Source organism: Chaetodon trifascialis, chromosome 3, assembly GCF_039877785.1.
Source record: "Chaetodon trifascialis isolate fChaTrf1 chromosome 3, fChaTrf1.hap1, whole genome shotgun sequence".
NCBI classification, from domain to species: domain Eukaryota; kingdom Metazoa; phylum Chordata; class Actinopteri; order Chaetodontiformes; family Chaetodontidae; genus Chaetodon; species Chaetodon trifascialis.
In genome coordinates, this window is record NC_092058.1 from 14,343,503 (window position 1) to 14,359,624 (window position 16,122).

Consider the following 16,122-nt stretch of genomic DNA (forward strand, 5'->3'; position numbering starts at 1 on the left):
TGTTTTCAAAGTAGAGCTGGAGTTAAGATGCAACTACCTTCTCAAGCATTCTGGAATTGAATGGTAAATTGGAAATAGACCAGTAGTTGTTTATGTCTCTATCTAAACCAGGTTTTTCATTGTTGGTCCGATTAAAGCAACTTTCAGTGAATGGAAACTGTACCAGTGGACAGAGAGGAGCTTATAATGGAGGTTATCAGGGAAATAATCAACAGCAAGCATGCCTTAACAGACTGTGGGAACTGGATCTATGTAGAGGTGTTAGACTTTCAAAATGCATAACTGCACTAAGGGTGGTTAAAAGTGATGAAAGTTCAGTAATGATAATATTTTATCACTTGGGGGCTCTGCACAGAACAGCAGTAACGGTGGATGAGGGTCCACAGAGCGTAATGGCCGGCAGTTCAGAGGCAGACACAGAGTGTGGCGTTAGTTATATACTCTCATGGGTTTACATATTTGAGCAAGTTCCAATGGAGCTGCTAAAGTTAGCTTCACAGTCATTCTGTGGCTGCTAGCTTTCTGTGAGACATAAATAGCCAATGGTTTATGATCTGAAGTCATTGACCAGAGGGACTTTGTTGGCGATAGATGGCTGATAGACATAGAGAATAAACATGAGTACAGTCTCCTTCAGGATGCTATGATGGATAGTGTAGGTCATTGCCCAGGATGAGGGCTGTTGATCTGTCCCCACAGTGGAGCTGCAAGCCACCCACACACTGCCAGCAACAGGTGCAAGTGAAGCCTCAGTATCAGCAGGCACCATCCTCAGAGAAGAGTCGAGACCAGCATGAGTCGGGAGCAATCTTTTTTGTTTGCTTTCTTTAGCAGCACTCAGTCTTCACAGGGCATAGCAGGCATAGTTGTGTCTGTTATCTTAGCCACTGGGCTAAAAAGCCAAGCCAAGCAGTGGCTGGAACAGAAAGTGAGGGGTAATCTGACAGAAACGTGAATAAGTCTTGTATATATCTTATAATCCCAGCTGCATTGGGATCCTTTTTTCAGGTGAAGTGGCAAAAAATCCATGTCAGAGTGACCACTCTTGCTATTCATGCTAATATCCATGCTATGGCTATCCATGCCAATGATGCTGAACTTTACACATACTGTAGAACAGCAATCTGTTTGCCATGTGGATTAAGTCCAACTAAACCGAAAGACACATGCTTGTTTTTCCCCCTTACTTCCAGTCTAAGTTTAGGCTAAGATAAGGCAAGCTCTTTATGATGACCTGATGGCCACTCTTGATGACAAGTTATTAGAATTCACCCTCTGGATATAATGGATATCCATTCAATTCACTGTTGAGACATTTCAATTATATACTAAAATGTCAGCCTGTTGGTGGAGCTAGATGAAAACTGTGTCTTCATCCTCTGTAGATTATATTAGTTGAGATTTTTATGTCTTGAACAAAGTGGTGTACATACCGCCAACCTTCATTGCCTCCCACAGAGCCACACTGCTGCTGCTGCTGCTGCTGCTGCTGCTGCTACTGTGCAAATCCCCTCCTCCTTACTGCGAGTCCATGTGGTGACAGTGAACAGTCTCCGCCTTAAGTCAGAAGGCTCATTCAGAAACACGGATCACCCCCGCCCCGGCTCTCTCACCCTGTCCCTCCTGCTCGTTCTCTCTCCCTCATTGTCACTCCGACAGAGCTCTCTCAAAGCTCGCCTCATGGGCACACTCATGGTCAGAGCTGAGAAGAACACTTGTCCTGGGGAGACTGGGAGATCTAGACTTTTATTTTCCCCAGAAGGCACCAGATGAATCCCACCTAGAGCTTAATGGAAGCATAACACAGAGCCACAGACTACTGACGTGAAGCGATATTTCTCAGGTACTCTTTACCATTCCCTTTCCCTCGAAGTCACAAGCAGGGTTTTTTTCTGTTTTTATGTTTGTCTTTTGTACGAATTGTAAGTGTTCACTACTGTGGCTTGATTTCTTGAACAGGAAACAAACGGTATCCTTGCAGAACAGTGACAGCTGGGCTTTTGTGGTTGTACTTATGCTTGCCGCTTGTAGCTCTATTATCTAGGCCAAAGGTGACTGGCTGTGCTGCAGTGAGAGCAGCTATTTCCCTTGTTTAGTGTAATACTTCTGGCTGCTCTGTGACCATTGCTGCTAAAAGCTCAGAAATGCATTTCTCTTGGGCACAAATTTGAACAGATTGCATAATAACAAGTAACTTTAAAAAGTTACTTTGACAAAATGGATTGATATTAAATGAATGAATTCCATGCATTGATTGTGTTTAGAAAATACAAGATGCATGAAAAAACTCTTAAAAGTGTTTCATTTTCAGCATCTTAAATCCTAAAACCAAAACATTTTCACATTAATAAACAGCAGGACCACAAAATAGTGTTTATGGTCTGGGACTGGCAGATAATCCAAACAAAGAAGGAAAACTATTTACCACTGAGGCCATGCTTGGTAGACCGGGATAAAAAAAAAAAAAGAAAAGAAAAAAGAAAGCAGAAGTTACCAACTAGAAGCTATTTCTAACTAGGCCAAGTTTCTAGATATTAGTTGACATAGTTTTGTAAAAAAAAAAAAAACACCATAAGTAGCTGACAGCAGTTGTTTTGAGCACGTGGGCTTGTTAAATCTTGCCTGTTCCAGCTTTAATAATGAGCTCAGATGGAATGATTTGATAGGAACAGTAAGTCTGCTGCAAACAGCCTTCTCTTGCCACCTCGTCTCCCAGGAATTGCAATGCACATTCCTGTGCAACTAATGCAATGCCATATCTGTTCCGCTAGCCTCAGTCAGACAAAATATCTTCCCTTGTTTTTAAAAAGGTGAATCACTGTCACTATTAGTCATGTTTGGGACGTGACTGTATTGATGGCAGTGTCAGTTGCTCCACCAGTGGAAATATCACAACTGTTGGATTGCTATGAAATGCTGTACAGAAACTTATTCATGTCATGACTTTGATGACTCCCTGACTTTTCATTTTGTGCAACAAGCAGGTCAAATTTCTAATTCAAATAACTGCTAAAATTCCCACCCTAAAATCACCCAGCTGTACTTTGTGTTCACTGCTAATTAGCAAATGTTAGCATGTTAGCACACAAACCTAAGTTGGTGAACAAAGTAAACATTATACCTGCTAAACATCTGCATGTTAGTATTGTCATTCTGAGCACTCTGATGCTGGCATTCAGCTCAAAGCACAGCTTTGTCAAAGCGCTGCCTCACAGAACTGCTAGCATGGCTTTAGACTCTTGCTGTGTGTCACAAATCCATCCACTACAATTGACATTTCTCTGCATTTAGGGTCAGCCCATAGCTCTCCAATCTCTTCAGAACTGTGTGGAGTCGTTGATCGTGGGTCTCCTGGTCTGGAGCATGAACAATTATGTCGTCTGAATTATTCTCTACCCCCTTGATGCAAGCCAGTGCTGTCGCAGTTTCATGCTTACATTGTTCATAAGGCAGTGAAACACCAAATATGAGTCTTCTGTACTTGACGGTACAATTACTGTCACCTTTTCATTTACACATCTTAGCAAAGCGGTCCTTTCCACTGCATTTCTCAGATACTGCTGGCTTTGCCTCATCCCTTTAAATTCCGTCCTTTGTCTCGTTCCCGTCAGCACTGCTGTTGTTGCTCACCTTCAGTCATAATGTTTCACGCATAATGTTTTTTTCCTTGTGTGTCTCTTTCTCTGGTCCCTGTGGCTCTTACTATTGACTACACTGATATCATATTACATGCAAATAGAAGATCTCTTGCAAGGACAGATTCTACAAATGATTGGTTTTAAAATTCACAATACAAAGTGTAATATTGGACTATGCATTTCAGACACAGTTGTTGTTGTTGTTGTTGTTGTTGGGACAAAAGGCAGACTTTTCCCCACAAATAAGTCGCTTTGAAAAGTTGCTTAATGCAGTAGACCAGACAAGTGACAAAAATATTTAGGTGAGAGATTGTCTTGTGGTTAAAGTCATGTCTTCTTCTGCAGGAAAGTCCTGGAGATACTGAATCCCTGAGGTTTGAGGCTGCTGCTGTGTATCTGATTCTATAATTGATTCTCTCCTCACCTTAAAGGATGTCCACAGGATTTTGAAGTTTTCATCATCTGTGGCTGTTTGTTTTGTTCATATTTGAGTTAGGGATCAGATGGAACTGTAACCCATAATAAAGTTATTGTAGTTGGATTTAGGTTTAAGCTTAAGGGTAGGGGTGGTCAAATGACAAATTCAGCTGTAGCTAGATTTTTGTTAGACCAAGTTTACATTTGTCTTTGTCCATTGAAACACAAACCTGTTCTACAACTATAACAAGAATTCATTACAACATGTCTGGACCATGATTCCTGCAGAATGTGTGTCTGGTTTAATGAGGACAGAGGGCTTAGTAGTGATTATAACTGAAAAAGCAAATTAAATCCAGTTTGAAAGAAGTCAATTATTATTCCTTGTTTTGCAATTTGCGCGCAAAATAAGATATTTTCTATATGAATGCTAATGAATGAGACTCATTGTGAGTGAACATACTCTTCCTATGTAGAGCAGTTCTCTCCCAATACAGTGGGGTCTTTCAGGACAACAATGACACCATTTATAGGACTCAGTGGACGATAAACATGACATTTATGCTATAAGCTGTGGCTCAGTTGATTTTTAGAGTGGTGGTACTGCATATTCTCTGGTTTGAACCTTACACCAAGGGGAGGAATTCCTCTAGTGAATGGGAGGAGGCACACCATCCGTAATAGGGGTTTAACTCAAGTATCTGAATGTCTTCTACCTCTGCTGATGCTGGTCTGATGCCTCACCTCCCTATGGCAGAAATTACTATCTCCAGAATATCATTGTCAAATATTCTTTACTCAATACTATTAAAAAAAAATGTGTGCTTCAACTATAGTTGAATTACTTTAATATTATACTTTTTAAAATCCACTGCCCACCTCAACTTGCCCAGACACAGAGCTCTGACTGCCAGACAGAGCGAGAGTGAACGAGAGCTAAAATAACAAGCGAGACAAGATAGCGAAGGCCAAGTAATAGCTTTTTCGTGAGGCTTTCCTGACCAGGGAAGAAATATTTTCCCTTAGCACTGAGTTGAGGCTAGAAATTGAGGCCATACATTTAGAGGCAACAACAAGTTTTCAAGGCCTGTGCCATGAGATGGGAGAGGACATCATCAGACTCCACCAGTACGACGGCCAGGTGATAGCAGAGCAAGCTTACAGAGCAAAAAGCATGTTTCTTTGTTTGCACAGAGATTGATCTCAAACTGGAGAAACTGAGGTTCACAATATGTGGCTTCCCTGATGACTTTAAGAGAATTTCAGAAAACATTCAAGCCCCACCATTCTGAATCTAACTCCAAGTGGGACAAATCAGATTTACTTGTTATCTCATATCTATCTTTGTTTTTGCAGCCCATCGCAATGATGAGCCTTGGGCCTTTACCTCATGCAACTGCCTACTTGCTAATATGTTTGCATTTTTCCTTCATTGTTATCCTTTTATACTGTTGTATGGCTGCTTTCTGTGTTCCATAAAGCTAACAATGCCAGCATCAGTCCAGCTTTGAGATGAGCTTTTTAACAGTAATGTAGTAGCACACATATTTTCCAGTCTATTTGCTTCACTCCCACATCAAATCCAAGGCAGCAGCACAAAAGCAACATTGATGGAAGACTTATCCTCATGCCAAGCAGCACTGACCCACTATTGACCTGACACGGCAAGACTGCTGGCATTGTGCGGATTAATATACAGCAATTAAATCATGTTAATATTCCTGCTGTGGTTAGTGATTATGTTTTTACGTTATTTACTTGGTACTGAAAATTGAAATATTGAGAATGTGTTCGTTAGTCAGCATTTGCTACTATAAAATAAAATATACAAGCCACATGAGTAATTATAATTCAAACACATCACTGCATAATTTGAAAATTGTTAACCTTATTGTAATTTTGGCACTGAAAGCCAGAGTTAAAGTTGTTTTTGGACACATCCACCTCTGAAAGAGTCTACGCTCATCAGAAATTCTATTGAATCTTATTCTAATAACCGTTCTCTCATTACAGTGTGACGGATATGCCTTATGGTCCAGAGGTCAAGTTCAGGCTGGACATGGGCCCAGCCCATCCTACTCCCAGCACCCTGACCAGAGGACAGTGGTCAAGCAAAATTGAGTTCCTATTGGCTGTTGCAGGACAAATCATAGGCCTGGGAAATGTGTGGAGGTTCCCTTACCTGTGCTACAAAAATGGAGGAGGTGAGTTTCATTATATTCAAAAAAATGGCACTGGAAAAATCAGTTACTGCCTTCAAAAGTATGCAGAATGTATGAAACAGCTCAAACTGTGATAGCAACAAGAAATAAATATTGAGTAAAGACTGACTGCTGCAACAGCAAGGTTTCTTTATCGTAATAATGTTTGTCTATGATGATAAGCAAAAATTCCAACTCAGTGACTTTGCAAGGCAGCAGCATTTCCAAGTGCATAAGATTTCAGAAGCTGGCAATCATCTCGTTAAGCTTCAAGTTATATATGCACTTGTGCCCAAACCAAAGTCGTTTCAGACCAATCAGAGTCCTACGTGAAACCACTGGCAGCTACGGATGTATTTTATGGGTGCCCAGACAGCTGAAAAGATGATGGAATATGAGCAAACAATGTTTATCTAAATTTTATCATTCTGAGTGCATGAGTCACTTATTATTGGAGATTAGATGTGCATTTGGATTATTGATGCATTATTGCATAATTGTTATCTCAACGCAAACGATTTCTGTGGTGTAATTTTTCTGTTTTCCCAAGGTGTGTTCTTCATCCCGTACGTGGTCTTCCTCTTTGCCTGCGGCATCCCCCTGTTTTTCCTGGAGACGTCTCTCGGCCAGTACACCAAACAGGGAAGCATAACCTGCTGGAAGAAAGTTTGTCCCCTTTTTCAAGGTAATGATCGAGAATGTGAAATCAAGTAAATATGTGTGTTTAAATGTAAAAGACGTCATGGTGAAGACATTTTTTTAGAAATGGATATGTGACATGAAGTTGTTAAAGGGACAATCTGTGATCTCATAATCAACAAAACAGTAACCCCAGAATTCACAGGATTGTAATATTAGTCTATTATATTTTAGGTACAACTGTTCAACAGCCATGAAATACAGCTATTAGTCACACCTCAGTGACATACAGCATGAGTGTATGTTTATGCTAATGGTATTCAAACCTCTCAGATCTGACCATTCACCTCACAAAAGCACAATGCACAAAACATGCATATCAAGAAATGAGACATTGCAGACAAAATTTTTACGTGTGCAAATCTGTATGAGTTGTTGCTGCTTATATAGGTGCTGCTGTGAAACCCATAATGAACAGATATTTTGTCTTCCACATGGCTCCCATGGGTTAAATATTGCCTTGTGTGTCACGTGTCAAAATGATTTACAAAAACCGCTGATTACATGTAGTGAAGCACAAATTTCTTTAATAAATCTGCAACAATAGAAACGTCCTTCATCTTGCCACCTGCTGCACTCTGTGCACTGCAAAAGAATTAAGATCACATATGACACCCGTTGACTTAAAATAATATTATCAAAATATTTAATTCATAATTAAAACTGTGAAAAGTATGAAAGGAACTGCAATCCCTGTGCAGCCAACAAAATACTGTGTTTCAAACCAAAACAAACAGACATTTTCCTTTCTCATAAAAGTTTTCTAATTCTGATACTGTATTAAATTGTATTATGTTGTATGTCCAGAAGCATTTGCAAATCATGGATTCTGTTTTTATTGACCTTTTAAACAGCATCCCAACCTTTTTTGTTGTTGTTTAATGAATCAAACTGCTGCTGCTGTGTTGCCCTTGTCATTTAAAGACTTTTTATGTGTGTGTTTGTTTGCTTGTTTCAGGGATTGGTTATGGCAGTCAGGTGGTGGTTTTATACTCCAGTATCTATTACATCATCATATTGGCCTGGGCTTTCCTGTATCTCTTCTTCTCTTTCCAATCTGAGCTTCCCTGGGCGAGCTGCAGAAACAGCTGGAACACAGGTATGTCCCTAATGTGATATGACTGAATAAACACACATGGGAACAAGCAAACATTATGAATCTTTCGTGCAATAATGACTCATTGCATTTGCACAAAGTGATGGGACAAAAGTGACAAAAGTGATCATAATATCGCTCACCGAGTATTTGTCTGTTGGGTGTCATATTACTGGGTGCTTCTGAGATCAATCAGATTTTGAACTCACTTGAGATTCTGGTTTTGGATCTGGAGGGCAAAGTCCAAATGCTGGACACATTTTGTCATGCTCTGTCGGGCTTGGTGTTCACGTCCTGTTACATAACCCTCCAGACACATCACAAGATATAAATAATCTGAGTCATGACTTGTGTCTGATATGGGCTTTCCCCAAAAAAACATTCATTAAAATGTAGCATCTATGAATATGCAAATATTGTTAATTTCAAACAGTTAGCTTCTAAATTACTTGTGCAAGACATCTTAAACTGAGATTTTCAGGAAACACAGAGAAACTTTCCTTCTTCACATACCACAAATCAGTGTTGTGTCATTAATAAACAAGACTACATGGAAATACCCCCTGATTATTTCTAGCTGCAACTGGCAGCTCTTTAGCTCACTCCACAGAAAATTTCCTTTGACGGCCACAGTTTTCTCCCTAGGAGGCTGAAATTTTGCATGGAAGTCTAGATTGGAGGCCTCATTGGAGCCAGTAGATGCATAAAAATCTATCCATTAGTTGATCCACAAAGCTGTGCCCATCCTACAGCAAGGCTGACAGTTGCAGTGGAGGTCAACTCTGTGTGAGGTTGTGTGCGCATGTGTGTGTGTGAATGCATGAATGGCGGATGCATGCATGTACACTGTGGCCGCTATTGTGAATTTGTGCTTCCTATGAGTAGAAATAAATAGATAAAATGACATACTAGCACAATTTGCAAACAGGAATATAAAGAAATAGAGATGCAGCAGGAGTGCAGTATGTTGTCCATTTCTCTCAATGTGACGATGTTGCAGAACAATTGAAGGCTTTTTACAAAAGAGTTTGATAATGTGTGTGTATGTACTCGAATGCTTTGTTTAAAACATCCTGTGGTGCTTTGCAACAGAGACCTGTGTGGAGTTCAATCAAAGGGGGGATCATTTGAACTGGACTGTAGCAGAAAATGCAACATCGCCTGTGAGAGAGTTTTGGGAGTGAGTATGGATGAAAAAGTCAAATCTGATGATCAGCTCTGAAAGTGATGTCTGTGAGTTACCAGCCGAAAATGTGATTTGCAGGTTGAGAATTTTGAACATCACAGGAAGTCCCCATGAGTTAGGTGGTATGCGATGGGAGTTGGCTCTGTGTCTCCTGCTGTCCTGGGTCATCTGTTACTTTTGTGTCTGGAAAGGAGTAAAGTCCACCGGGAAGGTAGGACAAGTTTTGGGTTTGTTTTTTTTTTTCTTTATTTTTACTGTCTGCAAACTATCTAGCAACTCTTAAACTGTTAAAGGCCAGTGCATCAGGAATGCAATAGCAATACTTTTAGCACACGGCATTCTTCAAAAACCGTGTAATTGTATTCCTTAACAAGACAGAATGCTTCTATGATTACAGTTTAAGTGCAGACTCAAAAATATGTGCTTGCACAAAGTTCAAATGTGCAAATGGTTCAAGTATTAAAAAAGTGCTTACTAAAACAACACTGTTAGAGCGAGGAGACACAAATCTTTAGCTAATTGTTATGCGACCTCACATAATACTGACTTTACTGTCAGGTGTCACTACCATGACATTCACGTTTCAGCTTTGAGTTAAATATCTCAACTATTAGACGGATTACTGTGAAATCTCATGCACACTTTCATGTCAAGATAAACATGAAAGTGGGGGTCCGTTAACTTCTCATCTTGCCCCATCATCAGGATTAAGGATAAATTTTCATTTTTGCCAAACTGCTGACATTTTCATCTGTCTCTGCTATGCTTTGTATTTCGTGCTAAATAACAAATTTTAGCATGCTAACAGGCAAAGCTAAGAAGGTGAAAATGGTAAACTTAAAGAAATGTTAAATATGAGTTCTGGAGCAACATCCACCTTTGTGGTTTTTCCATAGGTGGTTTACTTCACTGCCACATTCCCATATGTGATGCTGGTGGTGCTGCTTGTTCGTGGCATCACGTTGCCTGGGGCCTTAGATGGGATCAAGTTTTACCTCTCCCCAGATCCATCCCGCCTCGCTGACCCACAGGTTTGAGCAAGTTTCAACTGTTCTCTGTTTTAATATACAGCGACATACACACAGGCACTTTTGAGGAAAGTTAATTATTCAGGAGATTGAAATAATCTGTTACTTATCCATGGATTTAAGTAACTCAAGTGGAGTAACTGAATTTGCAGGTGATTGCTTTGTTAATGTCACTGAAGTCTGCAGCAGTGTAAAACATTAGCAAATATTCATGGAGGTGTTTCTGAAGACATTCACTGCAGAGCTGCAGTACACAAAGCAAATTTCATTTACTTTAGATGAAAACATGTCCTATGTTTGTCTTGCAGGTGTGGATGGATGCTGGCACACAGATATTTTATTCCTATGCTATTTGCATTGGGTGTCTAACTGCACTTGGCAGTTACAATAAGTACAACAATAACTGTTACAAGTGAGTTTGATTTGATATCTATTATTTGTTTCTCAGTGAGGATACTGTGAATACAAACAAAACACACATAAAGAAAGAACACTTTCCAACGCTGGTGCCCAGTTAGCAGTGTCAGTAGGCCAGTAAAAACACAATACATGCACCATACAAAATGATAGAAAAAAGACCATGTTAAAGATGTTTTATTGTATGTGATACAGAGTGAATTTCTACATGCTCAGAGCCTCATGTCAGGATGTTTTCAAGAGTCACCTCCAGAGATCACCAGAACATCTGAGCCTCTCCAATGCCCATTTTAGAAGAAGAAGAAGAAGAAGAAGAAGAAGAAGAAGAAGAAGAAGAAGAAGAAGAAGACAACCTTTATTAGTCACATTAATACACAACATGCAGAGTTAGGGAGGGAAACTGCACACGCCATGCTTCTTGTGAAATTCTTCTCCGCATTTGACCCATCCTTGGTCCGTCCTTCCTCCGCGACGGACCAGGAGCGGTGAACTGCCATCTGACCGGTGCTCAGGGGCCCAGTTTCTTTGTCACCATTGGTCAGGTGGTGACCTTCTTGCACATTTATAGTGGGGGTTTTTTAAGGAGGAAACCCCAGGTGAACAGGCACCAAAGGCATGGTGGAGGACATGCACCAGCGCCCACAGTGGGATCAAACCGGGACCTTCTAGCTGTAAGGTGACAGTGTTTCCACCGTGCCACCGTGCCATTTAGGCAAAATAGTCATGCCAAAAATATAACTACTATAGGGTTTGTGTCAGAACTACAGAGAGTAAAATGGGAACATTTTGGCAATTTAATACAAACAAAAATAATGATTTTTTGTCTTGTTTGTTTTTAGGGACTGCGTGTACTTGTGCCTTCTGAACAGTGGGACCAGTTTTGTAGCTGGCTTCGCCATCTTCTCTGCTCTTGGGTTCATGGCATATGAGCAGAACACAGACATATCAAAAGTTGCAGAATCAGGTGAGTAAACGGAGGAACATGTTATGAAGAAGAGAATAAATCATGGAATGCGTGAACCAGTTCCTGAGCTTTGCAGTTTTGGTGAAATATTTTGACTCAACAGCAGAAAAATAGCATCCATTATTTCTTTTGACTGTCTCCTTCTCACTGCAGGTCCCGGCTTGGCGTTCATTGCCTACCCTCGAGCAGTTGCCATGATGCCTTTTCCTCAGCTCTGGGCAATATTCTTTTTCATTATGGTCATCCTGCTGGGACTGGACAGCGAGGTTAGCTGACTCTTCTTTAGACCTGAGAGAATGATCATGAAATGAAAACATGAAATGCTTTAGATACAGTGATTCCTCAAAAAGTACAGATTTCATCATTATCATGAACAACTGCACTTAATATGACAACTATCTGGCTCCTGTATCCTATGACTTTTTGTCACTTGGTGTATTTGATGCAGATCTGGATCTGGATACAGAGTAAAAATTTCCGATCGTTATCATTATGAAAAAAATAATTCGATTAGAGGATTGTGCAGCCTTGGCAGAGGTATACACTGTCTCCAGTACTTTATAAATTATTCTGAAACTATTTCTGCAGAGTGTGTGATGTGTGCAGCATGTAACCGGGAGGTTTGTGTCTCAGTTTGTAGGTCTGGAAGCTCTCGCAACAGCAATTTCTGACATGAATCCTTCCTTCTTCCACGTTGGCCACCGACGTAAACTTCTTCTGCTGGCTATCAGTGTTGGTAGTTTCTTCATTGGCCTTGTGATGGTTACAGAGGTAAGGTCGAATTAAAATGTCAAGCCATTAATTTTACAATAACCTTTATTTTCTTATGTAATAAGACCATAACAGGGTCTCGGCTCACACACAGGGGGGACTGTACATCTTCCAGCTGTTTGACTACTATGCCTGCAGTGGGATGACACTGCTGCTCTTTGCCACGCTTCAGTCATTGTGTATTGGATGGGTTTATGGTGAGTTAATGAACAAGAGGTTTTTTCATGGTTAACTGTGAAGTTTAATTACCTCACTACAGCTTTTCCTCCATTTGCAGGTGCAGACCGGTTTTATGAAAATGTAGAAGACATGATTGGATACAAGCCTTTTCCCCTGATTAAGTATTGTTTGAAATATGTTACTCCAGTAATATGCATGGTAAGTTGCAGTCACAATTGACCATTAGCTAAGCTCTGCCCCCCTTAGTTAATGTTGCGAGGCTTGTCAAGCTTGCACAGCACGCGTACAAAGATAACAGTGACAGATTTACCACATGAAAATCACAGCGACTTGTGAAATAATTATTCCTTCATATGAAACGTAAGTAGAGGAAAGCAAGCTTCTAATCTTTAAAGGGTGACCATCAATTTTGGTGGTTGAAATGTCTTTGTACTGTACATGATAGTGTGCTAAAAGAATGAATCTAAAGCTGCAGATCAGGGCTAGAAGACAGCATATCCTCACCACTTGAATCATGTAAAATACATGGATTGTCCTTATTTTGCAGTATTGCAATAACAAGCATGAAAAATTAAAGAAAAATACAAGATAACCCAAGACTTTAACAGCTTTCTCCATGACTGTTTTCAGGGGACATTTTTTTTCTCCCTGGTCAAATACACTCCTCTGAAGTTCAACAACACGACTGAGTATCCATGGTGGGGTTACGCTCTCGGCTGGTTTTTCACTCTCTCCTCTACACTCATGGTTCCTCTCTGCATGGTGTACTATCTGAGTGTCACTCCCGGTACCCTGCGACAGGTAAGTTGCATATATAAATGGGTCACCATGTCTCCAAAAAGTGTTTTTATTTTGTTATTATTATTTTTCAAACCTTTATTCTTCTTTGTCAGAGGCTCTCCATCCTGTGTACTCCATCTGAAGACCTTTCTTTGAACAAATCAGAGAAGAAAACTCTTGAACTGTTGGACTTGACCTCATCCCCTGACAGTATTATGTCCCAGTGACAAGAGACAACCTGGATAAACACCATGAGGAAAGAGGAAAAGCTTGCCCTTTATCCACTCCACGATGCTTTTAAAGCACTGCTTTCCCAGTCTTTTTGCTGTTTCATCAAGGGAATGTCTATTTGTGGCCCCTTCACTGTTTTCATCTGTATAGCAGTTCGACGCAACCACCTGAAACACCTTTCTTGGATTTGAAATGTCTAAATTGCAAAGACTAAAGGAAAGTCTCAAAAAAAAAAGAAGAAAAACTGAAATTCCTGTCCTCTCTCTAGTAGTTTGTCGCCCCCTTGTGGGGCTGACACTTCAAGCATACGATCCATAAGATCCACTTACTGTACAAGGAATATTTCTTGGTTTTCAGCCTCAGCTTCCATCACCGACAGCACTGACAGTTAGTGTGCAGGGCTGGAACTAATGATTATTGTCTGTATCAGTTCAATTGTTTAGTGTTGAAATGCCTGAAAATAGCGACATATGTACACCACAGTTTCCCAGAGCCTGAGGTGACATTCAGGCTGACTTTAGGTCAGTAACAAAACCAGCAAATTCTCACTTTTGATAGTCTGAGAGTTTTTGCTCGTTAATGACCAAAGCAATTATTCAATTGCAGATTAGCATTCTGCCAATAAGCTAATTGCTTAAACTCATAGTTCTTCTTCAAGAGTGAACATCCATGCTCAACTTCCAACTGATATTTGATATCTTAGGTTACGTTTTTTTTAACCAGGTTGTTAACTGCGTGGACAAAAGTAACACTTAGAAACTGCTAAATAAAACATACAGGCTGAACACTTGAGTCACTTTTAGGTCACTGTGAATGACGTAAATTAAATTTGCCAAATGTAAATTAAATAAAACAGTGACATGAAAGAGGAATCCAGTAATCAGCATTAAGAGTCAGATACAAACCTCAGACACTGCGTGCACCTTAGCCGACTGAGCCGCCATGCTGCCCCAACACTAAAGTGTTTCTGTTTGGTGTTAAATACAACAAAATGGTAATGCCAGCGAGTTGGTAGACACACCGAATGTAAAAGAAAAACAAACTTGTTGGCCGTAACAGTCAGAATCAGAAAAATGCTATTTTTAACAGACATATACAGTAGATTATATTTTGACTGTAGTCTCAAATTTGAGTTTGTGTAATTATAGTTTTTATACAGATTACTCATTTATCAGGTTTCTGGTTAATGTTTATATAATTTTGTATCTTTTTCATATCATATGTCATTTAAATCTGTGGCAATAGTTGCTTTTAACACAAAAATGCTGTAATGTGACATTTTTCACATTTAAGGATCCATCTGAATTTGTTTTTTGAAAGGAAATGTTGTCAAAAGTGATCTGTGGCAGAAGTTGGGTGAATTCATGTTTAAATGTGTCGTCTTATATTGCCTATGGATAATACATCATGAACAAACAGTTAGCTAATGTTTCACCTATTCATGAGATCGAATGAATCATGGGATTTGTATGTAAAAAGTTCATTTTATGATTTTAATGTTATTAAGCAATGTAGCATTCTTTGAATACTATCTATGAATGAGGCAATCAGGTATTAATGTGATTCAGTATTAATGAGCATCATGTTCCTTGTTTTCATCTCATAACCAGACTCAGCATGAATGAGGAAGAATCAGCATTTAACGTTTGATGAGTTATTTAGATCAGTATGAACAGAACATGGTTCAGACGAAATAAAGTTACAGTAATTCAAGTAAACTATTAATCGTTTACAAATGTTCAATAATGATCAGTTTACCAGTTTGCTGTTGTAGTCCTGATCATGTTTTACCTCTATTTAGCCCATGAAGATTTCTAAAATAAAATTCTTAGTAAAATGTTAACAGTAATTTGGCATTAATTGAAAAATGATTTGTTTTGTGGACACTATGGCCCATTAAAGGGATCATAATGAATAAACTGTTGTGTCCTTGGTGTTTGATCAGATCACATGATTTCCCTCAGCTAATGGCGTTTGTCCAGTGGTCGTAGAATTGTAGATCTGCAATTTACCCCTTTTGTTCAGCACTTCAATGACTTCAAAGCTGAAGTTCAAAGTTCACTCTTGACCTTGGAAACAGCAGTTGAGAAAACTCTCAACTCAACCTAACTTTGTCTCACCGCGAGGTCCATTTAGTAGCTGTAATGTAGCTTTCAATCATACCATAAGATCTTCATTCTTAGATGGTAGCTAAAACAGACAAGAAATGCTCAGAGTTCTTCAGTGAAGAAGCTCTAAGAGCCCACCGTACACCACCCACTCAGCACCAAACAACTGACAGACGACATTAGAGGCCAGCTGGTGAACAAGGTGGAGCATTCAGCAGCTAAAGAGCCTGATGTTTCTCTCAGGAGTTGGTGGAGACCAAAACATAGCTGGAAGAGGGCGAATATTGGACTTACAAACACAAATCTAAATGAATGATCATGTGGGTGTAAAATAATAATCAGATGTAAAGTAATGTGGCAAATGTAATGTACAGCTGCCATGAGTTTAGATCTGCTTGTATGGGAA

At 39.7% G+C, this 16,122-nt stretch overlaps 1 protein-coding gene across 1 annotated transcript; it reads left to right on the forward strand.

Annotated features, from left to right (window-relative positions):
• The first annotated feature begins 1,614 nt into the window (after positions 1–1,614).
• On the forward strand, positions 1,615–15,519 carry LOC139328777 (sodium- and chloride-dependent GABA transporter 2-like). The gene is made up of 15 exons (XM_070958781.1): positions 1,615–1,843; positions 6,069–6,259; positions 6,807–6,941; positions 7,914–8,054; positions 9,144–9,231; positions 9,316–9,448; positions 10,134–10,268; positions 10,574–10,677; positions 11,522–11,646; positions 11,800–11,912; positions 12,280–12,417; positions 12,512–12,614; positions 12,695–12,795; positions 13,228–13,398; positions 13,491–15,519. Exons 2-15 carry the CDS (start codon positions 6,079–6,081, stop codon positions 13,602–13,604), a joined length of 1,782 nt encoding a protein of 593 aa, XP_070814882.1. The 5' UTR covers positions 1,615–1,843; positions 6,069–6,078; the 3' UTR covers positions 13,605–15,519.
• The last annotated feature ends 603 nt before the right edge of the window (positions 15,520–16,122 follow it).